At 39.8% G+C, this 26,933-nt stretch overlaps 3 protein-coding genes across 7 annotated transcripts in view; 1 reads left to right on the plus strand and 2 right to left on the minus strand.

The window, feature by feature from the left end:
- Nucleotides 1-33: 33 nt before the first annotated feature.
- On the minus strand, nucleotides 34-2,554 carry nagk (N-acetylglucosamine kinase). 2 transcript variants are annotated; one of them, XM_087790024.1, is made up of 10 exons: nucleotides 2,514-2,554; nucleotides 2,278-2,362; nucleotides 1,971-2,069; nucleotides 1,762-1,903; nucleotides 1,593-1,703; nucleotides 1,421-1,533; nucleotides 1,270-1,357; nucleotides 595-692; nucleotides 462-540; nucleotides 34-392 (listed from the first exon to the last, which is right to left on the minus strand). In XM_087790024.1, the coding sequence occupies exons 1-10, from the start codon at nucleotides 2,543-2,545 to the stop codon at nucleotides 202-204; spliced, it is 1,038 nt and encodes a 345-aa protein (XP_087646150.1). In that variant the 5' UTR covers nucleotides 2,546-2,554; the 3' UTR covers nucleotides 34-201. The 2 variants fall into 2 exon arrangements, with proteins under 2 accessions (XP_087646150.1, XP_087646151.1); XM_087790025.1 differs by having other exon boundaries at nucleotides 2,298-2,362; nucleotides 2,514-2,541.
- Nucleotides 2,555-3,095: 541 nt separating this feature from the next.
- On the plus strand, nucleotides 3,096-10,105 carry dok1b (docking protein 1b). Its single transcript, XM_087790026.1, has 5 exons — nucleotides 3,096-3,508; nucleotides 7,049-7,372; nucleotides 7,796-7,877; nucleotides 7,942-8,114; nucleotides 8,184-10,105. The coding sequence occupies exons 1-5, from the start codon at nucleotides 3,452-3,454 to the stop codon at nucleotides 9,408-9,410; spliced, it is 1,863 nt and encodes a 620-aa protein (XP_087646152.1). The 5' UTR covers nucleotides 3,096-3,451; the 3' UTR covers nucleotides 9,411-10,105.
- Nucleotides 10,106-13,831: 3,726 nt separating this feature from the next.
- The window catches only part of m1ap (meiosis 1 associated protein), a 30,986-nt gene continuing 17,884 nt past the window's right edge, over nucleotides 13,832-26,933 (minus strand). For 3 of the 4 annotated variants that reach the window (XM_087790032.1, XM_087790028.1, XM_087790029.1), the window contains 8 exons: nucleotides 19,509-19,664; nucleotides 18,751-18,904; nucleotides 18,503-18,644; nucleotides 18,360-18,417; nucleotides 18,130-18,272; nucleotides 17,355-17,470; nucleotides 16,782-16,854; nucleotides 13,832-14,844 (listed from right to left, as the gene is read on the minus strand). In XM_087790032.1, coding sequence (XP_087646158.1) covers nucleotides 14,644-14,844; nucleotides 16,782-16,854; nucleotides 17,355-17,470; nucleotides 18,130-18,272; nucleotides 18,360-18,417; nucleotides 18,503-18,644; nucleotides 18,751-18,904; nucleotides 19,509-19,664 — 1,043 coding nt within the window. In that variant the 3' untranslated portion in view covers nucleotides 13,832-14,643. The remainder of the gene's footprint in view (nucleotides 14,845-16,781; nucleotides 16,855-17,354; nucleotides 17,471-18,129; nucleotides 18,273-18,359; nucleotides 18,418-18,502; nucleotides 18,645-18,750; nucleotides 18,905-19,508; nucleotides 19,665-26,933) is intronic. The other variant, XM_087790030.1, reaches the window with a different exon arrangement.

Raw genomic sequence — 26,933 nt, forward strand, 5'->3', positions numbered from 1 at the left:
GGAGGAATTTCACTGGTTTAAAGGAAAAAGGCATTTTTTTTAAAAACATTTTATTAACAATTGGGAAGTGATTGAAGGAATATTTCAAATCTTGTCCTGGATTTGTGCAGAATTAGTGATGGTAAGAATCAAAGGAAATATTCCATAGAAGTTCATGATTATGTTAATTTAGAAAAAGACTGATCTGGGAACAGTTGTCTACTAGCTGAAGCTATGAGTGTAGAACTGGTTGCTGTTGTTACTGAAGTCCATGCTGATGACATCACCGATGCTTCGAGCTCCCAGACTGGCACCTCCGAGAGCCGAAGACTGCTGCAGGGTCAGAAGGCTGTAACCATGGAAATGACCTCTCAACTCCTCGGAGGCAACTCTATCCAAAACCTGGGTGAACCCTAGCAGGTGAGGAAAAGGCAGAGTGAAGGAGAGGAAGTGTTAAGAGGAGAAGAGGATGGAACACTGACCCGACTGGAGCAGAGGCCAACTCTTCCACACGGAGCCCACGCACAGGATTGGAACGCCCAGCTTGTTATCCAGCAGCGACTGAAAAGTGACCAGCAGTGTTTACAAAAGTTCCACAGGAGCAGAGCATATTACCTGGTGAGCTTGAGGTAAAACTGCCTTCACATGATTTGCCAGAACTTTTCCAGCTTGTGTGAAGATGTGTCGACAAAGAGCGTCGCCTGCTTCTGCACCTGAAGTGTGGAGTGATTGTTGCCACACAGGGAAATGTATCAGGGGCATCAGTATATTGACGGGTTGAATTGAACATTTTAAATGTTTTTTTGATTTTATTTTTGAACATTTTATTTTTTAGAATAAATAAAGTAATTTGTATATTGAAAGGTTGAATTTGTTTAAAACAATTGAATCCAAATTATAGTAAAACGTAAAAAAAAAAGTAAAAAATAATGAAAATTCCAGTAATAAATGTTCTAATTTCAATATTTACAAATATTGAATTTAAATTGCTACGAATTAAAAGCCATTCAATTTCAAAAAAGTATCTTTGAAAAACAATATCAAACTATGTGTAAAACAATAATTGGAAAATAATCAAATTTCTTGGGTAAGTATTTAAACAAGACAAATATTTAAATATTGAAATTATTGAATGCTTTTATTAAAAAATGTATAGAACTGAATGCTTAAAATCATTACAATAAAAATAAGTTTCTAAATGTGAACTGTTCAATTCCATCATTCAACATTCTGATGTCACTGCTATACCTCCTACACACAAGCTATATCTCTAGTGTAGGTAGAAATCACCTTCAGCCAGTTTGAGACAAAATCCAGCAAAGTGTGACTTCTGGAAGTCTCTGTAGAGGTGAGGAAGCATTCCCATCAGGTCTGACACCTGCAGGTGATTCCAGAAGGTGTTCATTTTACTGCAACTCTTAAGGTTTCAACATCGTCTCACCTGGAAGTATTCCTCCATGGCCTTTCTCACATAGGTGATGTCATGAGGGGGAGGGGCCAGTTTGTCTCGGGCATCGAAGACAATCTTCACCGCAGAGTGAGAGATCCAAAAAGCTTCAAGATAACGGCAAGTTATTTTATAATAAATCAATTATTTCCCCTTATGTTCCTACCTGAGCCCTCGTCACCCATCATGTGACCCCAGCCCCCGCAGCCCAGATAAGAGCCGTCAGGGTTCACCAATTTGCAGTTTGACCCGGTCCCTGAAATCAGCACGATTCCTCCTACGACACACAGTAGTCTGTTCAAGATCATGAAGCTGGTACAGATATGAGCATATACCTCGGTCGCTGGCGGTCGCCATGGCACCAATAGCATCATTGGCGATGAAATAATGATCGGACAGACTTGGGTATATTTTCTTGAGTCGAGCCATCAAACTGTCAAGAGCTGCCTTCTCGTCCCCCCCGCTGAGGGACATGCCCTGGACACGCATCACGTATGACCAAAACAGTCACCACACACACAGTTTGTACAGAACACCAACTGACCAGCAGGCGCAGAGGGGTGTTTGGATCCAGCCCCGCCTTGACTTTGGCTCTCTGGACCATGTCATTGATGGTTTCCATAGATTTGTCCGCACCGACCAACTTAAACACAAAAACGTCACAAAAGTCATGAAGGAACTACATTTTCAAACCTTAAATATTAAATATATAACATTTCTATATACATTCAAATTGATGGTACATTTTTAAATGTGTCTTGTGTCTAAAAAAAAAGTAATGTTTTGTATATACAATTATTTTTATTAAAGTGTGTCATTAGTAATTTTGGTGTTTCGAGCAGACGTCTGACCCAGTGGTTGGTGGACGAACCCTCGGTCTCAGCCAGGATGGTTCCGTCTGCAGACACCAGCACTGCTCTGGAGTGAGTTCCTCCTCTGCACAGACACGTGATCATCAGCTGAGTTTTACCAGAAGTGTGAGAAAATTAACCATAGAGTTTAAAAACATCCCATAACTCGGTGCCTTAAAGGCACCATGACGCTAGTAGGTCACCCGCAAGAAACGACTCTAGTTGACAGATCTCACCCTTCTACGCCTCCGTACACAACCGCCGACATTTTCCACTTCCTGTTCAGTGATCGAGGAACGAGCAGTTCTCGCGATAACTCGCGCAGACTAGCTCGAACCGCAAGTACTGAAATAGGAGCAGCAGAGGGCGCTGGTGTCCCAAATACATCAGCAGTTATGGATATTCTGAAATATTTGTAATTCTTCCCGATGTGATTCGGTTAATAATGTGAACAAAGACTATATAAAAAAGCAGTATGCTTCTCAAAATAACGATTAAACACTTAAACCATTTAATATTTGCGATATTGATGTCTGATACATAGTTGTTGCAATTTAATGTTTTAAGAATACAAATTTAAAATTACTTACATATTTTCCTATTGGATTCAAGTTATCAGTTACTGACTAGGATCTTAATAACGTCTGTGGTCGCGTCCTAGCTCAGCTTCAATGTCATAGTCATTGCGGATGTCGTATTCAACCCCTAAAGTTTAAATTATTCCATGTCCTTTTTTCCTATTAAGTACTTAATGAGTTTATTTCATTTCAGGATTGTCTACATTACAATTTCCTTTTGGTCCCTTAAATGTAGCATCAATAATAAAGTACGTCGACGCCAGATGTTTTATTGTGAAAGCATAACCGGAAATGGTGTCCTCGCCTGATTTCCCGCTGGTCCATCACTGCATGTGAACTTGAGACTGTGGAGGATCTTTCTTCAGAGGACTCCATGAAAAGTGCATTTTCTTGCAACGTTTCTTTTTTTTCTGGCCGTGACGTCGTCACACCGCTTTTGTAAAGCGTTCATGTGTGCGTGAAACGGAAGAGAACCAAAAAAGGGAAGCTGTGATCGCGAAGGGAAAAAGTGACTTTAAGTTCGAGTCTAGACTCGACACCGTTGTTGGTGGACTAAGGGGAGAGTGTGGCTCAGACCTGAGCCTCTGCTGCGGGTCATGGATGCACACGTCAAGGAGGGACAACTGTTCGTGCAGCATCAGAAGTTTGGAAAGGTATGGAAACATATTTAATCGTCAACGACCGTCAACGGTGCAACAAAACAAAACGCTGTATTTAAGGTACACTGTATTTGTCTGTACCACAGTATCGCGAAATAAACTCATTAATCCTTTAAATAAATTATAACCACAGCAGTTTAATTTTAAGTTGAAGTCACATAGTAACAAAACTAAACAGGACACTTGACTTTAAATTATGTCACTATAAATAACAAAATATCGATGTGGTCAATACTGAAGTTCAAATATATTTTTTAATACTTTGTGATTATATATATCACATACATATGTTTACTATATAAATATATTGTTTTTTTCTAGTTAAATGATTTGTGTTATGCGCTCATCTTATTCATCCGTTAAGTTCCTCTTCATAAATGTACAAATACATCCATATTCAAACATAATGTATTGTTGCATGCTGGGAAGTGTTCAGGGCACCTCGATGCAGCGCTGACAGAAGAAGAAGAAGAAGAATTGGAGTTAGTTGGAACCTCCTTAACCGAGAGCTGCAGGGGTTCTACTCTCAAGTCTGAGTCTGAATGATCCTTACGCTCTGCAAGATTCCACATAAAAAACGATCAACTCTTTTACTAGCTTTACCTATAATTAAGTGTTTGAATCAGTAAACTAACATCACTAAAATCACACATTCTACTATTTTATAAATTCTTGAATTAGTGCACATATGCAGCCGTCTTTCAGAGATAAGTGACATAAGCAACAGTTTGTGTGTGTGAGTGTGTGTGTGTGAGTTCTCTGTAAAAGGCTCTTTGTTTATCTCTGAGTCCCAGTGGTCATATGACCTTAAGCAACCAAATGTTCTGTTTCCTGTGAGAAGATCCTCCGAAACACATGACAGCACTTCCACAATGCAACAATGAGCATCAATATAACTTGTAGCTTTTTATTCTGTCACCTGTATGGTCACAGTGAAGTGCACTCACAGCCCAAAGAAACAATATCAAATCTCCACTAATATAAACCAGAGGCGCCAAAGTCAAACACTTGAGGGCCTGAAATCTGTTAGCAGTCAGGGATACGGCTGGAACAAAACGTTTATTGACCAAACTGTTTGTAACAGGAAGTAAAAGTCTGATTATAATATTGTCGTTTCAATATGGTTACTAATGGCCTCCAGCAAATGTCCTTCAGCATTTGAAGTCTCTGTGTGATTGTTGAAACCATTGGCTTCCTAATAGGTCACCATATGACCAGTAACGTTTTTCCAACAATTTGTTTTATTATTTTCAAACACATACATCTGCCACCAGCCCAAACAAACTCTCTCCCTCTCGCGCCGCTGCGCTGACAGCATTCCTGGGTGAGGCTGTTACTGTTTTTACTGCAAATATATGTGTCCGTTTAGTGAGTTTGTGATTATTTGGTACAGATTTTTCTATCAACCTTTTTGTATTTATGGTTTAAAATAAGCTCTCCCTCACTGCAACAGACACGACCAGTAGGCATTATATGCAATTTTCATATGTAAATGTGCGTCATCTGGCAGCTTTTGGAGCTAGTTCTAGCTACTTTCATCGGAAAAGAGTTGGCAACGCTGGGCAAGAACAGGTCTGTGATAGATGCGCTGGTCTGCATGCCCGCCACACTGGGCGGGTCACCCTAACATACATCTCCACCCGGCGAAATGTCTTTTCTAGTAGTGTGCACGGCATGTCCAGCCTTCACTTCTGATTGGCTGAGTGGGGCAAAGTTGGAGACTGAGTAGTGTCTGTAGTCAGAGGGGTGCAGCTGCATCAGAGGCAAAATAACCCAGTTTTAAATTGATCTCTTATCGGCCGTCGGATTATCAAAAAGGCCGATATGCTGAATATCGGCGCCGATAAATACACCTACATAAAATAACCAACAAAGATTCGTTTTTTGCCCGCTCCTGTGCCTCGAGCTTGACATGTGTGAATCTAAACATTTCCATCATGTTTATTTGTCTTGATGCTTTTTGTGCATCATCTTGGTTCTGGTCCAAATGTGCAGTGTTCAGTTGATCCTCCATTTCCCTCATCTCCTTAAGAAAAGTAACCAATCATAATTTAACAATAACTAATGCTATCTTTATTATCTGTACAGGAACTTTTATTATTATCTGCCACGATATCTTAGTGGACCTTCATAACAAGAGCTGGATTGAAGCCACAAATTAACCGAGAAATATTTCTTTACTTTACTTTATTTAATTATGGCTTATCTCTCTCTGGCATTTTTTTTATCTTCAATCATTGTTTTTTTTATACGTTAGAGATTTTCAATATCATTTAAGTTTTCAGGTTAGTCACCATTATTGTTGACTGGTCTATCCTTGAGTTTGGCACGAGATGATAACAAAGTTTCACCTAAGCTGTCCTCTAAAGCTGTATGTTCTTTAGTTTGAGCTGCTATAAACTTGAGTAGATATAATGCTACTGCATTATTCAACCAGAGAATGTAAAATACACTTTTGGAGAATGAACAGAAAACATTTGTAATCGTTCTAGTAGCTTTTAATGAAAAGATATAGTGAGATAATTACTAATGTTTTTCAAATAGTTTCTGTGTCTGTCCTTGACAACGCTATCAATATTGTGTTGAACTGGATGTAGATAATGGTAATTCTTATATATTTATTGAGTCTTGATATGAAGTCATTGTTCACTGTTCTGTCCCGGCTCACTTCCCCTCTTCTGAAAAGAAAAAAACATTGCTTTATGGTCAAGACCTAAACTGACCTAACTAGAGCATGTAAGAAGTGGTCAGACTTACGATCATTTTCATTCTGGTGAGAAAAAATAGGTGACACATGAAGCAAATATGTTGTTAATAACCACAGTCGACCTCAATATTTGATCATGATTCAGAAACAACTGGTTTTATTTTTTGGTTTCCAGATCTCATCTGGATATTTCATTATATTATAAATTGTGATGACCAAGAACAGTCTAAATATGAAACATATTTTTTCTCTGTCGATTGTGTTAATGCATTTTATACTGAAAGACACATTTTAAAGAGGTTTGTTTACTATCATGTGAAACCCATAAGCTCATTAAGTCATTAAAAGAATTCAAAGTGTCAGGTAGTAAAGAAAAGTTTAGTTGGTGTGCAACAGGAAGACACAAGCAACACTTTTTCTCTTCTTCTCAGTTTCATCACCTATTCTTTTTATAATTTTCCATTATGCGTATTAGACACACACACACACGCACGCATGCACAAACACACATGCACGCACACACACACACACACACACACACACACACACGTAGATTAAAATATAGAATGGCAGGAAGTGAGTGGGTTTTGCTAGCAGTTGACATCCTCAGGGCTTCCTCTTTTTGACCTCCAAGGCTTGCACCTGTTCTACTGACGATCACTCAAGGGAGGTAGTGTGAGTGTTCCATGTGTCTTCAAACATCATGGCGTTGCTTCTTTTTCACATTCGTTACACATTAAATCAACACTGATTGATCAGTTTAAGGCCCTCTAACTAAGTGCATCATGAACCAGTCTGAAGAGTCAACCATCCACTGTCTCTTCCAGAAATGGAAGAAGAGCTGGTTCGTGCTCTACCCAGCCAGCCAGAACGGCATCGCCCGACTGGAGTTCTTCGACTCTAGCTCGGGAGGCGGAGGCGGCTCGGGCGGCAGCTTGAGCGGAGCCAGCAACGAAAAGACCCGAAAGCTTGACAAGAAAATAATTCGGTTGTCGGAATGCATCTCCATCCTCCCGGCGCTGATCGAGAACTGTCCCAAAGAGAACATGATGGCGTTCTGTGTAGAGACCAACTACAAAACGTACGTGTTCGCTGCGGAGAAGACTGCTGCCAAGGAGTGGATGGATATGATGTGCGACATCGCTTTCAAGGTACGATGATCAGTGTTGAAAGTCATAACATTTTTTAAATCAAAAGATTTCCAAACATCAGCATTAAAAGCTACTGGAGTCGACTATATCCTCTCATCCTCAGTCATCGCTTGATCTCGCAGGATTTTTAGGAGTTTATACAGAGGATGTAATGATTGCTGCCACCTAGTGGCTGGAAATTTAGTTGTAACATGAAAATGAATAGATGTTGGGAATGCTTGCATGTTAATTGTAAATTTAAAAATCTGTTTATTTTTTTTGTATACACAACTTACGAAATATAAGGCATAAAGGAGCTACGATAAAATTAGAATATGCTTTGAAAGCCCCCCCAAAAATCCATACAGTACACTGCAACAGTAAACCCCTATTGTCTGGACCCCTCTGTGACTCCTCTGATCAGCGTCTCCCGTGTGTCTGCAGGGAGGAGGCAGTTGTGCTGCAGATGGTAACGGAGAGGAGATGCAGATGTCTGAGAACCTGATCTACTACACCAGAGAGGAGGGTGAGTCCTCAAGAAGGATTATGATGAAGACAAGTCCAACCTTAACTTGCTGCTCTGACACCAGTGAATGAGTTCTGGGTCGGCGTCCAGAGAACGGAGGCGTCGGAGCGCTGCAGACTCTCAGGAAACTACTGTCTGATGGCAGATAAAGATGCTTTGATCCTGAAGGATCCAAAGACGAAGAAGCACGTTCTGGTGTGGCCCTACAAGCTGCTGCGGCGCTACGGAAGAGACCGGGTGAGTGAAGTCTGAGCAGCATCTTCAAAGATGGAGGTCAAAGCTGACCGCAAGTGTTTGTGTTTCCAGGTAATGTTCTCCTTCGAGGCGGGGCGGCGCTGCGACTCGGGTCCTGGTAATTTCACCTTCGACACCAAGCAAGGCAACGAGATCTTCTCGCTGGTGGCCCAGGCCATCCAGTCTCAGAAGAATTTGGAAGACGAGCGAAACCTCAGCCTCGAACCTGAAGTCATGTCCCTTGAGCAGTTACGAAACAACATTGCTATGGCGACCGACTCGAGCAGTTCCAGCAGTCGAGAGGCGGATGGTGACTCGGGGGGCAGCAAACCAGGCTCTGCTGATGGTATTCTTGGTAAGAGAGAGGGGGGCGATGGAGGGAGAGCCGGAAACAAAGGGAGAAGTTTACCGGAACCCCCTGCTGGGCCAGTGACCGTGAGCGCTGGACGTCCAGGAACAGGTCACGGAGCTGCTAAAGGTCCAGAGCCTCCTGGGTTTTACTCAGAACCTGTCGACTCCGTCCGTCTTCACTTGCACAATTCTGACTCGTTCTACTCGGACCCGGTGGATTTTATTAAAGACCAGAGCCAAAACACCAGTCCGCCCAGTCCTCTTGCCCCGGCCCCTCGCCCTTGGCCTGTAGGTGTGGAGACTACAGGTCCTAAACCGGAGCACCAGTGGAAGACCCCCGACTTGTACTCGCATGTTTACGACCGCATCAACATGGACCTGAGCAAGAAGACTAGCATGCTCTCTCTGGAAGAAGCAGGAGGGGGACGGAGAGCGAAGGGCAGCAGGAGACCCCAGGAAGGTCAGGCAGAGGGGGTGTTGTTGCCCCCTGCTCCTCGGCAGGAACACATCTATGACGAACCCGAGGGCTGCGCTAAAGTGTCCACAGGGATGAGCATCTACGACGAGGCCCGATTGGAGCCCTTTAGCCTGTGGGGCTCAGGTGAGGTGGGGCCCCCGATGAGCCTGGACAGAGATTACGACACCCCCACCCCCACCCACAGACATTCACCACCACAGCTGGGGCAGGACCGATGTGTCCAACCAAGGTTGTCCAAACCCACCCTGGCTCCAAAACCCAGCAGGTTTGCCAAAAAGGATCCGGAGAAACACGGCAGCAACTTAAACAACAACAACAACCAGAGGAAGGGCAGCGTGGGAGGAGAGGGGGGGAGGGAGCTTTACAGCAAAGTATCCAAGCACAAAGCGGGTCGACCCTGGTACAGCCGGAGTAAAACACCCCCGCTCAGAACCCCTGACATCATCTACGACAACCTGGGAGATGTCTGACGTGAGAAGTTGAACATTAAGTCTGGAATCAATTCAACATTCAATGTATTTCCATTGTACAGTTAAGTTAAAAATACTTCCTCTGAGGGAAAGCACTTGTTAAAGTTTTTTTTTAATAATGTTCCGAATAGTAAATACGTATAGGATGTTCTGGTCCTTGAAGAATGAAAATTAACTAAATTTAGACCTGAGTCAACTGGTGGTGGTGCTGGAAAGCTACCCACGACCTTAAATGGTTGAGTGAATCACTTATTCCATCTACAGCTATGATTGTCATTAATCTCGAGATTTGTTTTATTTGCACTTTGTATGACTCAAATTGTCGGGAAGTTTTGATGCAAAAACAGGGTCTTGACGTGAATATACGTGAATATTTGTCGTCTGTATAGAGATTTGTTTTCTGTACACATGGAGCGGGGATGAACAGAAACAGACCATTTTAGCACGAGTTAGTCTGGACAATAAAAGTCTGTGTTTGGTCTTGGTCCACTAAGATAAAGCTTCTTCTTTTTTTGGAGCAAACAGGAAATGCTGAAGTCTATTTACGTCGCGGACTGTGGTCTCATGTAACCATCTGAACCTGTTCATGATAGTATGTCAAGAGTTGCATATAAAAACCATCTCCGCAGGATTAGTTGCCTGTAAATATGACTAATATCAAATAAAAGAACCCGAATGCATCGTCTCTGAGCCGTGTCACAATTCTGTCACACTCCGTGAGCAAGGCAGCAGCTTCTTTCACGTTTTCTTTGCACTCTTGTTTCGTTCTTTTGTGGTTAATCTGCTGTTTGGTTGCTCTAGTGACGGTTGCAGGTTCGTGTGACGCAATGTTACTGTTGAGAGTGTGAACTGAAGCATCTTTGGTCACTTCTCCTCTAACTCACTTCCTTGAAACCACAGCTACCTCTGCTGGCTCTGCTCTCAACCTTCTGTCTTTCTCATTAAACCCTTAGTGAACTCAGGAAAACAGGCGGCACACACATGCGCTTGTTTCCAGAACTTCACAGGACACGATGTGCCTTAGCTGACTCCACTGCGTCGACATCAACAAGAGGACTGGAAATAATTTGACATTTGTTCACGGAGTGCTGCAAATCATCGCCACCTTCTCCTCCTGAAACCCCACAGTTTCAAACACTGCTGTCTTTCTAGATGTCGGTTGTTTTGTGAAGCATCCAAAAGTCATCTAATGAACAAATTCCATGGCAGAACACCCACTCCTGTTACACAAAGGAGAAGAGGAGGAGCTAGTGTGTCCAAATATGCTTCCCTAATATAACTGCGGAGAAAAGTTGATGATTGACCAAAGTTTAGAAAGAAGTGAGGAACCAGATCAGAGGAGAGGACTGAAGAGTTACATGTCACATGGCAGGAGTTGTGTGGGTTGCTGTAGTAAAATATTCAACTTGACAAAAGCAGAAGTAGAAGAAAAGGTCATTGAGCTGTGATGGCAGCTCTGTGGATGAATAAAGCATTTTAGTAGCGACAGCATCAGATATGGTGTTAATAAAAGAGGAACAAGCTTTTAAAAGTCAGAGCTGAAGTAGGTTTTGTTGTTAATAAAGCACAATGAAAGATGCCTGTATGAACTGTACATGTTAAAGCAGCAATATATAACAATGTAACACATTCTTTTCATACTTTGTGTAATACAGTAATGACTCATGCAGTATAACTCTATTTTAATGATTTTCATCACTTTGAAACTTTGCCTACCTTTCTTGCCCAGAGAGTCTGTGTGTGTCATGTTACCACCAAACTACTTTACAACAGAGGGTCAGAGACTTTGTTTTCATAAAAAGTAGTAAGAGACTGTTTAAAGTTACAAGGAAGTCAACAGACAAACTAGGGGCTTTATCTTGTTTTGTAAACAACTTTATGTGCCGACAATTAGAAAAAGGAGAAGCCAGAACATTGCAGTTACACTGTCACGGCATGAGGGGGAGCCAGAAAAAATATTTCATGTCTTACATATTGGGAGTTTAACGTTTGCTGTAGATAAAAGTAAGTAAGTAAGTAGATGAAATACAATGTCTTCTACCACCTTTTCCAATGTTTTGTTGCAGGGGCAGCAACTGGGAGGCCCAGACTTGTATCTCCCCAGCTACATTGTCAAAATTTTCCCAGGGGACCCTGAGAAAAAAATACCAGTGGGACATGCTTATAATATATTCTTCCCTAACTCATAAACAAGCCCCCCAAGATAATACAACCCCTCAGCCTGGTGCAGGATTTCATACCAAGCTAGGAGGGGGCACCCTTCCTTATTTCAAGCAAGAACCATGATTTGGAGATGCTAATTTGGATCGGAGCCGAAGGCCCTGTTGGAGCCAACACAAGCAGTGACCTCTAGAAATTCTGTCCATCAAAGTAATGAACGGCATCGGTGTCAAAGGGCAAACCTGGTGGAGTCAATCCCTTCATATAAGTAGTTTAAATAGTTTAAGTTAAAGGGCAACTAATGTGAGTCCAACTTTCCTGTCTCACATGTTTCACATGTTGAAGTCTTCCTCCCCAAGATGCACTAAGTCCCTCATCATGATGATGTTTTGAAGTTATTACTTTATAAAGTTCTCCCCTGTCTGAAATCTTGGCGATGATCTTGGTTATGATTATGTAGTAAAAATGGGCTTTGCTCTTTCTTTATACTCGTCCCTTGAAGGTGGATACTTCCTGGATGAATGACACCGAATGACAAACCTTGATGCTTGACTAATCACAGCAGAGAAGGCGTGGTTATGATAAACAAGATTCTAGCTCAAGAAGCATGTCTGAGATATAGGAGGGATTTCAGACCACGGCGAGCTGTAAAGGTAATCAGTAAAATCTTTAAATCAATTCTAAAACGCAGTGATTGAGGTTAACACTGTGGTGATGTGATGTACAGTATTTTGACGTTATGGCGGGTTAAAATCTGTCCAAGAGGAAGCATATAAATAAAAAAGAAAATCTGACATAAAACTGACCCCTTGCGGTACACCACAGGAGACACTGGCTGTAGAACTTCAGGTGTCTCCGATGGCGCCCGTAAAGGTTTTGTTTAAAAGGTAGGATGAAAACCACCTCATTGCTGTTTCTCTGATGCCAAACCAAGAGTTAAGACGATCTAGTAACATATTGTGGTCAACAGTGTCGAAGGCTGCACTCAGAATTAAAGTAATTTAAATCGCGCTTTCATCCTGGATAAAGTCTTTGATGAAACGGGGAGGGTCAGTGGTGTAAAATTAGAGAAATAATTAGAAATTGAGTGGCCTGTGTCAATTATCTTATCTGGAGGTGTTATCTGTTGCCTTATTTCTTGGACTCTGTTTATAAAAAAATGCAGAAATCTTTCACAGTCTTCGGGAGCAGCATTCATGGTGTGGGATTTTTTGGGATTAAAAACATTATCTAAAATCTGTGAATTTTGTCCACATTTGGATACTTGTAGACCATCTTTTTTTCCATTTATTCTTTGAGGAGTTGATTTGTAAAAACATTTATCCAGGGTTGTGGGGGTCAGATATGTTTTTTTTATTTGAAGGGGGCAACAGTGTCCAGGATGGTTTGACAAGTGCTGTTAAAATGAGTGAGAAGCTCAGTTTTAGCACTATTAGAAGATGCAAATGTAACCAGCTATACAAGCACACCAGATACAGTAGATGTATCCTGAAGAATATGATCCAGCAATTTGACCAGGACTAAAGGAAGACAAGAAGTAAACATAGTTGGAGAAGTTGTTGTCAGCTGACGTTGTAATTTTAAGACTTCAACAAATGGCTCTCTTAGTCTAAAAACCCATTTTTCATTGAATTATATGTTGATAGAATTATTAGTGGTTCTTTGAAAATTACAACACTGTATCATGAAACCTCATCAACATATCACTAATACTGCTCACTAGCTATTAGAAGAATAAAACATTGGTCTGCACACTTCAACTTTATGACATTTTTCATGGCCTTCAAGTCACCTATGAGTATGTGTGTGTGTGTGTGTGTCGTCAGTGTGACCTTAAGACCCACACACACAGGAAAGGAGGCAGCATGCTGGAGTCAGTTGGACAGTTGTTTTTCTGTAGAAGGAAATCAAACAGCCAGCATGAAGCAGGAAGTCAGTGTGGCGATATTATCCTGCGCCCAGTGACATGCTAAATATTTAGCTCAGCAGGAAACCCAGGTCAAAGATTTCAGTCCCAATTTGAAGACAAATCGTAACTTGAAATCACTGATGTAGGAAAGAGGAAGTGTTGTTGAGGACTGACTGTCTGGAGTGAAACAAAATGGGTCAACTCTCAGGAAGCCATCACTCTGAGCTAAGGGTGAGTCAATAACAACAACAAAGTTTAAAAAAAGTCAAAAGACATTTTAAACAAACTTTAGAAACCTTTATTAGACTAGGAGAAATGTTTAACATCAACCTGTAGAGTTTATAAACCCAATAATCATCAATGTTCTCATCTTTAATTTAAACATAGCTTAAGAACACTGATGAACCTTTGAACTCCATTTTAAAGTGTGTCAAACACAACTAGTGACGTTTAGTGAACTGATGGAAGGAAAGCAATAAAGAATATAGTGAAGAGTAAGATGAAGGCAGGGAGGAAAAGAAGAGCGGCCTCAGAAAGAAGGAAGGTGAGAATTGTGGGTAAAATGTCCACTGGGTCTTTTCGAGGTTCCCTCGCTTTTTAAGAACAATAGAATCGTTGTGGTGGCGATCTCGTGACATCACACCCTCATCTGGGTGAAGGAGGGTTCAACGAGGGGGAGGAATGGCGGGAGAGTGTTAAACAACCTCTGCGTTGACTTATGCGCCTTCATGTTAATTTCTATAGCATCGACCTGACGCTTTTTTTTTTCATCAAACTAAGACATTGTTCCAAATATTAATGCCTCTACTCTCAGCCCCCGAGAAAGCAGCCAAGTGCAGGGTGAGCACAGCAGACAGCCTTCTCTGTCCGGTTTCTCATCAAATAAAGCACCACAGGCAGACTTTAGTTTCCATATTTGGTTGTGTAGTTTTGACTTCCTGTTTGTCTAAACGTCTCCCTTCAGGTCATATTTTATCAAGGTTTCACAGTTACTGTCCTCACGTCTCCTCTGTTCATTTTGCTGCGTCAGCAGTTATCTGCTGCCTCTCTCACAAACACACAATGACTCCTTCTGATGTGAAGTGAGAAACTTGTTAACTCATAAGCCTGATTTGAACACCGTTACTGTGGTCAACTTCTGCTATGAGCATGTGGCCTTAACTCTTAATGGTGTGACTCATCTTTGTTGACGTCCTCTGGACGAAGAGCGGCTCGGTGGCTGCTGCTCAGAAGCTTCAGGGATGGACGAGAGACTTTGGACGGTGGCGGGCCGAAGTGGGCGGTGTAGATGGAGGACGGTGAGAAAGGTGCCACAGTAGCTCGCACCTTGTTGTTTGGCCCTGTTTGTCGTGCCTGGCTGTGCTGCTGAGAAGACAAGAGTACAGAGATTAGAAAACCATCACTGACCGCAGATTAAAGCATTAAAGCAAGATGTTATTATGTATTTACTCATAATATATAGATTTGTTAAGGCATGTTTTCCTTTTTTTCTCCGCACCTTTTTTTAATCTTCCTTGCTCCTTAAAATAACTTGATTTAATATTGAGATAATGTTTAGGAAAGAAAGTTATTCTACATCCGTTTTTTGTATTTTTAAGTAGGAATTTGATATGAAACGCAAAAGGAGATTCTCCTTTGCTTTTAACCAAAACAGTGGCTCAAGTTGCAATCTGCTTCAGAATAATAAATATTCATTATATTGTTGGTTTTCCAAAATGGCTCAGTGTGGACAGCCAGTACAAACACCTGTCGTAATCTGTGAAAGTGCTTGCAAACAGAGACACACAACCACTGAAGAACACACCTTTGCATTAATTTGTCAACCTATCTTGCTGCCTTTTATAGATAGAAAAAGAAAAAGAAACAAAACGTTTTTTGATAAAAAGTGAAAAATGATGTCTTTATTCTCTATTCTCTTGAGCAGGACTCAAACCTGTGATGATCTGGCTCTGAGTCAACACGACAAACTACTTTGACACCGAGTAAATCTTTTGGTTTTGGAAACACCTGCTGGGCCTTCCTTCTTGCCTCCCTGCTGTTGCTCTCAAACTCTCTCCTTCCCTGGATTGTTCTTTCTTCTCCTCTGGCACAGAAAGAGTTTGCTCTACCAGGCTCGTGTATGTGTTTGCAAAGGTTTATTTCTTCTTCCTAAAGAAGTAAGGCACTTTACTCTTGATCATGTTAATACTTTTTCTCTTCAACTGAACTTGGAACATAAATAAATAAATACAACACTTGTACAATATTCAAAATCGTGGAATCAATGTCAAAATGAATACACTTAAATCATTTAAAAATAATATTTAAAAAACAATTAAAAAAAACATAATTATGACTGGATTTTTTCTTTTTCTTTTTATTATTTTTTTTATTTCTGGGTGTTTTATTTTCTTGGTATATTACTCTGGCTGTTGTTGAACCGAATTTCCCCTCGCGGGACAAATAAAGGATTCTGATTCTGATTCTGATTTACATTTATAGTATGTAGAATTTCACACACAATAATCCTTATTTCAGTATTTTAAATATGCAACTAATGTTATGATGTTTCTATTTAAATAATAATCATAATAACAATAATAATAATAATAATACATTTTGATCAATTTTGATTGTATCCGTAGATTGACACGGCTAACCCCCAAAGATTTGAAGATTTTTAAGAGGAATCCTTAATGTGTGATTTTATTAAGACAGAAAGTTAAAGAAAATGACAAGTGGCTTTGTCACCATTTGCAAAGTGCGACAGACTAAAGAGGAAGTGGGTGAGGCTCAGAAGGATGTGAAGAAACAGACACAGCAACAAAAAAATGGAACAGTGTCCACTATAACAAAGCATGGCGGTTTTAAATGAAAGGTGATGCATCCAAACAGTAGAACAAGCAGAAGCATGGAAACTTTTTTGTGAGTTTACAGAGCCACTGCGTCAGAGGTTTTGATAACCTATTAAAAAAAGTTATATGACCACAGTTGATGAAATAAAAGGAAGATTTTTTTTTTATAAATTGTGTGCCACTAAGCCGAAATTCATACAACAGGCATCCAAATATAAATTTTTTCAGTAGAAAACTGGTCTGGTGAATTTGAAAACCATGTATTGACATCTGTTTTAAAGGTTTTGGTTAAACAAACTTGTCAACTCATTGTTAGTTATTTATTGTTAAGTTAAGTATTATTGTTTTATAAATGGATATTAAAATAGAGAAACTAAAGCTTACTCAGAAAAAAGAATACAGGAATTTATAAAGATTAAAACAGATGTTTTACTTTTTATTAATATAAAAAGTAAAACTGCATCTAACCTGACGCTGGTGTCTGGCGCCTGAAGCTTTGGCTCCCTCTTGTGGTCGCAACCTTTCAGCAGATGACTGAAGCCTGAAAGCGCAAATAAACCAAATTAGATACATCCAATTTTATAAATTAAGAGCATTTATTTACAAAATGATTATGATATATTTTAAAATAAAGGCATCTGATTCGTTCGCTTTATAATGTACATAAGTCTTTGAGAAACTGTTTCGAGTCTCATAAGACTTTATAGACAATCACAACCGTTTACAGCTTTGTAAATGTTTGACTAAAGGTGACATTTAAAATATCGTTGCTGCTCGTGTGAACTTTCATTCTTCATGATACAAATCCCCAACAGGTGTTAAAACATGGCTACCATTAAACAAGAGAACATTTATTTTCAAGTCACACATTATTCTGAATTATCTTTGGCTCGATCTGTTTATTATGTATGTAAAACAAATGATGACATTTATTTCTGAAGAACTCAATAAAACCACACTGTCTGTTGTTTCTTAATTTTCTTTTGTCACTTTAAATCAAAAGCCATAAATACTTAGTGACCACTGGAGAAGGCAACGGACCTGTACGGGTATTGTGATTGAGGGGTGATACGTCGACTTCTCAGATACTCGTAGAGATTATTACTCAGATTCAGAGGGTTAAACGTCGCCTCTTGGTCCAGCTGAGCCAGACTTTCCTAGAGAGATTTAAACAAGATCCAACAGATGAAAATAAAACATTTTAATTCAACTGTAATTTTGGGATACTTCTCCGTCCATGTTGTTTCTTACAAAAGAGCAAACATAAATTACAATTTGCTTATTTTTTAACTTGGTCAGTAACACAATGAGATTGTTGACAAATGATTACCTCCTTATCCCCCCTCGTTTAATGCAAACAGTAGATGGACAATGTAAAAGTTTGAAATAAAAAATATTTATTTAAACATGCAAACTCAACAACTCTCTCAGTAACGATAACCTGAACAGCTCCCTGAATGCTTTGCCGCCCAGTCGACCAATCCCAGCTGTGGATCACCTTTGACATAGCAACATCTATGTAGAAATTAAATACAGTATTGTATCAACCCATCAGCCATCACTAAATACAGCAGTTGGTGGAAAGACTGTTTTGTTGGTACGGTTGGTGTGTGGTATTCAGTGCCTTTCTATTAAGTTCTGGGGTTATGTTATAAATGTGTTCAAAAAAATCACCCAAGAGCAACAATAAAGTCAATCTGCTTCACTCCTTCAAATGTTAAAGCAGTAAATCATCTGTGCCAACAACTGCTGAGTCATCTGCTCAACAGTGTGGCTTGGAAAGGCCTCTTGTGGTCATCTTACTGTTCACACTCACCCTTATGGTCTGTGTGGCTTCCACCGCCGGGTCTTGGGTTGGGACCAGGAGTGGACAGGGCAGCAACAATTCTCTGGAGGCCACAGGCTTCAGCAGCAGGGCGAGAGATGGCGATGCTTGCAGGACGTAGTGAGAAAACATTTCTGCGTGGGAGAAAAGAACAGCAAATAGAGGGCTGAATAACAAAGACTGAATGATTTTCTGTGTCATCACTTCTTCATGTGACAGACCTACAGATGTTGACATCTGGGATGACTCCACTTGCAGCAGCAGAAACAAGCCCTGACTCTGTGGAGTAAAATGTGTCAACTAATCGACGACTGCAGAAGTTATTCCAGTTCTCCAGCCCTGAGAATTGAGTGCTAGAACATACCAACAGAGTCTGGCAGAGAGCATGAAACAAGTCGTGGTTGCTCTCCAGCTCGTCCCAGTCCAGCTGCCAACAGCTGGTGGGCCGGACCACCAGTGGCAGACCGTACATCACGCTCGCACACAGACCGTCTGCACACACAGACCTGTCGCACAGACAGCAACACAACATCAAAACTCTTGTACTGAATTGGTCTTTGCTAGTATATGCAGATGAAAAGGTTATTTTGAATAATTTGAAGTTCTTCTTACTTGATCACCGTCAGTCTCTGCGGTGTTTGACTCTGATGAGATTTTGGATCAGACGTGAAGTCACAGACACTCTCTGTCCTCACACCGAGGTGTGGAGAATGAGGGATGAGGGCAGGACTTATCAGACGCTCCTGCACATCACACTTTATACACACTGGAGGGATAGAACATAACTCAAGTTCACCCCATTTTAAAGTTTATTATCTCCAGAACTTTGCATGCAATGTGTCCAAACACACCTGCAGTGTCATGTGAGCAGGTCTGTATTAACATCTATGTTTAAACAAAGGAAAAAGTACTTCATGAGAACACACTTGCATGCAGTTGCCTAACAAACCGGAGTTGATGAAGCTTGAGTGTTTAAATGTCCATCTATATTTACCTGTGGGATCATCAGTTTTATTTTTTTTATTTTTTAAACGTCCTTGACATGTACGTTCTTAAACCCAGAAGCAACACAAGGGATACCACAAACATATTTGTTTTCGGGCCTTCGGGTCACCTTGACCCAGAGAAAACACAAGGGTTAGAAAAGCCCTCTATACACCAGAAGCATACAAAGTAAGGAAAGTTTGTGTTTACTCTGATGAAATAATTCATAATAAAGTTGTTCTCTTATTTGAACAAAAAGTGTATCATTTTTTCCCCTTGCTGCTGTGGATAGTAAATCTAATGTGAGGAGGTTAACAAACACAATTACTACAGATGAACAACTCAGACACAAGGTCATTTCTTAAGATGTGGTTGCTGGGTCAAACCTGGAGCAGCACTACTGAGTCTGTTTGGAAGAAGAAGGTGAAGTTGCTCCTTGTCGCCCGCCTGCTCATGAAGCCATCCCTTCAATGCTGTTTCCACTGCAACTACACTGCTGTCCACTTGCTGCAGGTCCACTTCTGTGCCCAACATAAGGCTGTCTAAAGAAAAACAATAGCTTTAATAAAATGTTTAATGACTAAATTAACTTTACCCCAAATGCTTCAATATATTTTTATGTCTCATAGCTATTCTGGTTTCAACCAACAGAAGTCAAATTGTTTTGGATAAAAAAACACTATGTATAATATACTATGTTTAAGTCAGATCATATTATTTAATAGTTATGTAATACAATGTATCCCAAATGTAGTGCTAAACTAGTCGAAACAACGTATTATCGCGATTGTTTTGTGAAAATAATTAAAAAGGTAAATTAAAGGAATATTTAGGTGTAATGTATAATTTGTAAAAACAATTTGGCCACTAGAGGGAGGCAGTGTTCAATGTATTGACGACTCACAAATAAACTTATTGTGACGACAGTGAATCACAGACAGTACATAAAAAAAAGACCGTAGAAAGATTGTGTTGTTCACAACAGAACATATTAAAAACATATAATTAATGTTTCTAAGTACTTTATAACAGTTTGTTTTTTCTACAGCGAGACACAGCTGTGAAGCAGAATTTCAACCCAAAGAAGCTCAAAGTGGAGGAGGAAACAGGCTATCAGTGATGGATGAGACGAAATCTGCACTCTCGCCAGCAAAAACATCTTTAGGAAACATGAAAGATTACTTATTTGATGTGGAAAATGTCATCTTCTCTTTCATGTAGCAGGAGAAGCGTTTTCTGGGTCAAAATTTCAAGTAGCTTTGATATTACGTATGGGGTCCCTTTCCATTACGCAGGGGTAGGGAACCTGGTCCAGAAAGAGCCGCAGTGGGTGCAGGTTTTTGTTCCAACCGATCAAGAATGTACAGTTTAACCAATGAGGTTTCAGCTGAACAAGCAACACCAGACTGACAATCAACTGATTACACTCCTAAGACACCTGATTGGATAAAATGTGTCCTCTTGAATGGTTGGAACGAAAACCTGCACCCACTGCGGCTCTTTCTGGACCAGGTTCCCTACCCCTGCATTACAGTGTTGAAGGTTTATGAAGAATTGTGCTGTACTTATTAGGGGAGTAAGAAAATATCAATATAACAATATATCGCAATATTTCTATTCCCAATGATGTATTGATATCCAATAGCACTGTATTTATAATAATAATAATTATATATATATATATATTTCAATAGTGGGTCTATAAAAGACAATCATTTGACTTTGAACTTAAATAATTACAGCGTTTATTAACTTGTGTCATTTTACCCCAAAAGAAAAAATACACCAGGCTCCAGCAGTTTTTAAAGCTGATGCTTGGATCTATTTTGGCTTTAAAATAAAGCAAAACAATGGCAACATTGATAAATGTCATCTGATCTTCAATATGAAATGAGTTAATTGATTGATTTTTTTCTACATCTGACTGTAACTCGTGTGCATCTAATATGGCTGATATTAAGCATGTAATGGATTGAATGTTTACTATGCTATGCTGTCTTTGTACAGTTAAATTATTTAAAAGAAAAAACATATCGTTGTATTTTCAGTATCGCTATGTATTGTATTCTCACCCATGTATCGTGCGTGATATTTGTTGCCAGAATCTTGCCAATACACAGCCCTAGTATGTTTCTCTGGTTATAAGTCCAGCTGTAGTGATGCATTGATAACATGCTGCTTTACTAGTGTAGTATAGTATGTTTTTTAAAATTAAACATTTGTTTACTGGATTATGCATAAATCGATGAAAAAATGTAGTTGATGGTCCAAGAAATGATGCTCGAAAAATAATGTTCTCTGGGTCAGTGGCTCAGAATAACTACTGTAAAAAAAAAGAACAACAAAAACTGGAGGGATGAACCAGCATGATGACAACCATGAAACCACTTTTATTGCCAGTCTTGAGATGGAAATGTATGTATGAGCTAGAGCGTGATTGGAGATGGAGGAAACTGGGTTGAAGTAAATCGATTCCCATTCCCGCTAATAATGTCTGCCTGGGGAATAAGCAGCCAGAGATGGGCAGAGCACGAGTGCGATGGCAAGAGATGGGGAAGAAGCAAGCGAAGAGAAGGAATTACACTCAGAGGTTGGGTGATAAGAGGAAGAGTGCATGGTCAGGGTGTGGTCATGATGGATGGATGGCCGCTAAGTGCGTGCCTGCATGGTAAAAATGGAGTCAGAGATTAAAATCAGTGGAATTACAGCAAGCTGAGGGTGCTTGAGTGTTTGTGCCTGTGATCATCATACAGAGTAGCTGTTGCTCTGACTTACAATGAGCAGTCGCTGAAAAGAAGGAAACACAGAAATAGCTAGTAGACTAGATATATAGAAGTACATGATTTTCGTACACGTTGAGTTATTTGTTTATTAGATGTTATAACAACAATAGAATGAATGTGATGACAATCAGAGTCTCTATAACTGCACTTAGCTACTTCGTTTTAATGCTGGAATTAAAAAATGTGTTGTCTTGCATCAAAAACCTTGTAAAAAAATGTGATCAGGTATTTAAATGGTCTGGTTGTTTCAGTAAACATTGATGATTCTGCAATAGTCAGGTTAAAGCAGCAATATGTAGGATTCAACATGTTTGTTTCTGGCCTATCTCGACTTTTATAACAGTATGTCGTGAAAACAAAAGCGTCTCCAATCCCGCTGCCACAGATCACACATGTATCTTTAAAAATTGAGAGAGTGTGTGAAAACTTCTAAAAACTACTTTCAGTTTTTCACGACACAAGGGATTGTTGCAAGGCAAAAAGGTATTGTTCAAAAAGTAGTTCTGGACCATGTTTAAGATGAAACATCATCGCAGAAAATAAGTCTAAGTCTAAGTCTTAATTATATTTATTGTTCCAACCAGGCAGATTTCAACCAGTGGTCTTTAGGTCTTGATTTCTTTAATCAAATGATCAGCAAAAATTCCCTATTCAAATATGAAATAAATACCAAATCATACATTTGACTAATTAAACACCTTATATCAGTGTCAGTGAAATAAAGAACATTCATGTAACTAATCTTCTCTGTTAATGTGTGTAAACCTCCTGGAGTGTTTCTGTCCGTCAGTTACTGTTGGAGCATCATAGATTATTACATCACAGACAAGGTGACCCGTCTGTGTGATCTACAGTCACACTGCTGCTTTCATTAACACACATGCTGAGGTCAGGGCCCAGAATCTCATTAAGTGTGTGTGTGTGTGTGTGTGTGTGTGTGTGTGTGTGTGTGTGCAGACTGCACAGTCATGACAACCATGATTGCTGCTCTACTGTAGATGTCTGAAGCTGCTCTAAATTACCCACTTCTACTCTTGACTGGACGGCAGTTACAATAAGCAGACACAGCCAGTCTTTACAGTCCTAAAAGGAGCACAATAGGTCAGTTAATGGGTGATGGTTGTTTGTAGTGCTGGCTGAATAAGTATGTGGCAGGAAGAGCCTTCCACTGGATTGTTAAATGTCAGACTCTGGAGTCACCTAGGGATTACCACACCACGTTCAAATATTGAAGCATCAAATTACTTAATCTCTCAGGCGAGGGTTGCTGAAGGTTGGTGTCTAATATCAGATGTTTGGATATATTTGACAGGATTCCCGAAGAGAAGTGGAAATGTAATTTAGCTGTGTTTGGGTTCTCTGCAGCTCAAGGGTTGTTTCCTTTTACTACTCCACATCTCCACTGACAGGAATGAAACCTTATAAAAGTGCAGTTGATTTGATCACATCAATTTAGTTGCCTTTCCAAGCACTCCTGGCCAAAACATGCCGAGCAATTGAAGATCTGCATAGATAATTATTTTCTATTTTTGCCAATTTTCTTGAAATAGAGACAGAATTTTGGAAAATAAGATAATAACCCAAATGTGAATCATCTTTCCAACACATGTACATGAATGCAGAGTAGATGAATGTCCTCTGACACTGACAACAGCGTCCTTGTCATTGATGAAGAGCTCATTGATGCAGTTTAGGACAAATCACACATTGATCGGCTGGATTTAAACAATCACGCCACTTACAAATCACTTGTGGCCGAACTGCCTCGAGAACAAATCCAACAAAGGCAGTAAAATAAAGAAGAATACGCATTTAATGGCTGCACAACAACAACATTGACGTCATTGGTATGCTTGGATTATGTTTTCATGTTATGGATAGCATCTGAAGACCTGAATCATGACACCACTGTGATTTGAGTGTTTTGTAGTGTCGGGTTTACTGGGATTCATGAAGCAGAGGATGAGGTTTCATGCTACTGGTCCCAGTAGGAGGCGCAATCAGCCTTAAAATGATGTGAGGTTTCATTGAGTTTGTGGATCAGATCCAAATATTTAAGAGCAGAGAATGTCAACTCCTAACTTAAAATTGAGGAAACTGCATCATGAAACCTCATCTGGTGTTTCATGAAGCCCCATTAACTAATCACTCTGAGGATCCTAAAAAGTACATACTTTTCTTCATTTTACTACAATATTGTGACAAAACTGAGCTGAGCTGAGCTAGAAGAAAAGATTTTCCATTTTCACATGTAGACTTCCATTTTCTAAGATTGATATTCCAGGACAGGAATCTCCATAGAAAGATTTATATTTTGAAAATGACTGGTATTAGATCTCTGTCCACATTTGCTTAATCAAATATGGCCTTCTTTAAAAAGAATTTGGACTCCCATGATCTATGTCCTCACGGAGAAGAAAAGGAGGCAGCAGCTTCAACTCCAGATAAAGATATCTTCACCTTAATTACATCTTCAGACTGACCCAAGGATTCCAAATGATTACTGAAGAAAAAATGTTCAAATTGATTTATAATGACAGAGCAGTGAAGGTTACTTAATCAATGACAGAACTTAAACAGTTTCTCCATCTTATTCTCTAACGTTAAAGAAGAAAAGAGGGGCAGTAAGTGATCTGCTGTTAAGCTGATAATGAGTCTAAGATGCTCATAGGTTACTTTATACAAACAGCTGTCCTGGAGATAAATGTCTAAAGACAGTTTATTTGCAAGCATTATCAACAGAGAGAAAGGCCAGTCACAGGGAAGAAGTTCCAAGATAACCCTTAAATAAACAGTGTTCAGTGGGAAATAGATGATAATTGTCAATCGGAATAAATCGAGAGCAGGGAATTTGTAGTTTATATTACTCCAGTGACGTGCGGTGAGGTCAGGTTGGTGAGGCACTGACTCCTTTAGTGTCAGTTTTACAAGTATATGAACACAAAAGGGTAACAGCTTGCTTCACACACAAATTTAAAAAAATGTCTATGATTTTATTCAACTTATGTCCTCCATGCCAGTAATAGCATAAATCTGTCATATTTGACAATATCATATGACTAAGATGGTTTTGAAAAAATATGATTTCATTGATAATTTCTCAAAAAGTCTTTATTGAATTGTTGTGATATTTTGTGGGATGTTAGTCTACATCCTCTATCATCTATGGCAGTATTCAATTGTGGGTGATTGTTGATTTATAGCATCATAAACCTGTCATCTTGGACATTGATATTAGAGTCATAGCTGAAATATTATGTTTTAATTATGTTCTTAATTTATTAATATTCTATATTCAAAATCTTTAACCTGCCATTTTTTAATGATCTGAAACCTTTCCATTGGCTGAAAAAATGTGTTTTAAACAATCAATAGATTTAGAAAAAAATTAATGAACTAATGAATAATATAAAAACGATTAGCAAACGTGGATTTGAACAGTATAGAGTATGACTGTAATAATAAAGGATTACACCAAAAAGGCCACATTTTAGACTTAGTATTTACTCTTGGCCTGGACATTTGTATCTGTACATGATGTCCATTGGAGTGATCTTTCCCCTTTCTTGTTTAACCTGGACTTCATCCCTGAACCTAAGCCATTGAAAGTTAGGTCTCAGAGGTGTGTCATCTCAGCCGATACAGCAGAGAGTTTTTCTGCTATGTTTGACGCTCTTTCTTCATGATTGCCTAAACGTGGACAGTTTGATTCACTGTTTCACTGATCATTGTGTTGAAATAATAGATCAGGTGGCACCAGTTAAATCGAACTTGACAATTCAGAAAAAACGGTGCCCTTGGACAAATGAAGATCTCCTGAGTCTGAAGAGACTTTGTTTAAAGACTGAGCATCTCTGGAAATCCACTAAACTTGAGGTGCACAGACCTCAGGGATCTGATGTCTTCATACAATGAGATGATGGAAACTGCCAATTCTGATATTATCAGAAACTGGTGACACTAAATAAGTGTGTCCTGCTAATTAAATTGATCAAAGACAAAATCCCTCCCCTTTTGTGTGGAACCCCTGCTATCACTGAGCCTGTCTCCACCTTGTGGGCCTTCTTTAAGCATGTAACTGGCTGATATTTTTGGCACTCGTGAACAAGATTAAACTCTCCTCTTGCTCATCCGACAACCTTCCGTCTAGGCTCTTTATTAATGTGTTTGATGTAATTGCCCCTGGGATACAAAAATGGTAAACCTCTCCCTTTCCACAGGGGTTTTTCCCAATGCATTTAAACATGCCATTATGGAGCCTTTATTAAAAAAGCCAGGCTTAGACCCGTCTGACCTCAGTAATTTTAGGTCTATTTATAATCTATTATTATTAATCTATATATTCCATTCTTGTCCAAGATCTTAGAGAAGGTGTCTGAGCAGTTGTCGTTGTTCCTGGATCAGAGCGACATCAATGAGAAGTTTCAGTCTGGCTTCCATAAACATCACTCTACAGAGACTGAAAGTGTCCAGTGACATCATGATGTCGGCTGACTCGGGTCAATACACTGTTCTGGTTCTCTTGGATGTGTCCTCAGCCCTTGACACAGTTGATCACCAGATCCTGCTGAGAAGACTGAGGGATGAACTGGGACTGTCTGGGTCTGTGTTACAGTGATTCTCATCATACATTTCTATGCACAGTTTCAGTGTATCTGCCATTCAAATGACGTCTGAATCAGCGGATCTGTTGTGTGGAGTCCCTCAAGGTTCTGTTCAAGGTCCTTTATTGTTTTTGCTGTACTTGATTCCCCTGGGTAAAATCATTCAGAGATTTCCTGATGTTTCTTACCACATTTTTGCTGATGACATCCAGCTCTACTGCTCTTTTGATCCAACTGAGCCCCAGAGGCTGAACAGCTCAGTCAATTGTTTGCCAGAAATCAAACAATGTCTTTGTGAAAACACTTTACAGCTAAATGTGGACAAAACTGAAACTCTGGTTATTGTGCTTGATGATAAGGTTCCAGGGTTGAGTCAGTACTTGGGTGACTTAGGCCAGTCTGTCAAACTAAGCCCGAGAAACCT

Source organism: Callionymus lyra, chromosome 4 (assembly GCF_982586985.1).
Source record: "Callionymus lyra chromosome 4, fCalLyr1.hap1.1, whole genome shotgun sequence".
NCBI classification, from domain to species: domain Eukaryota; kingdom Metazoa; phylum Chordata; class Actinopteri; order Syngnathiformes; family Callionymidae; genus Callionymus; species Callionymus lyra.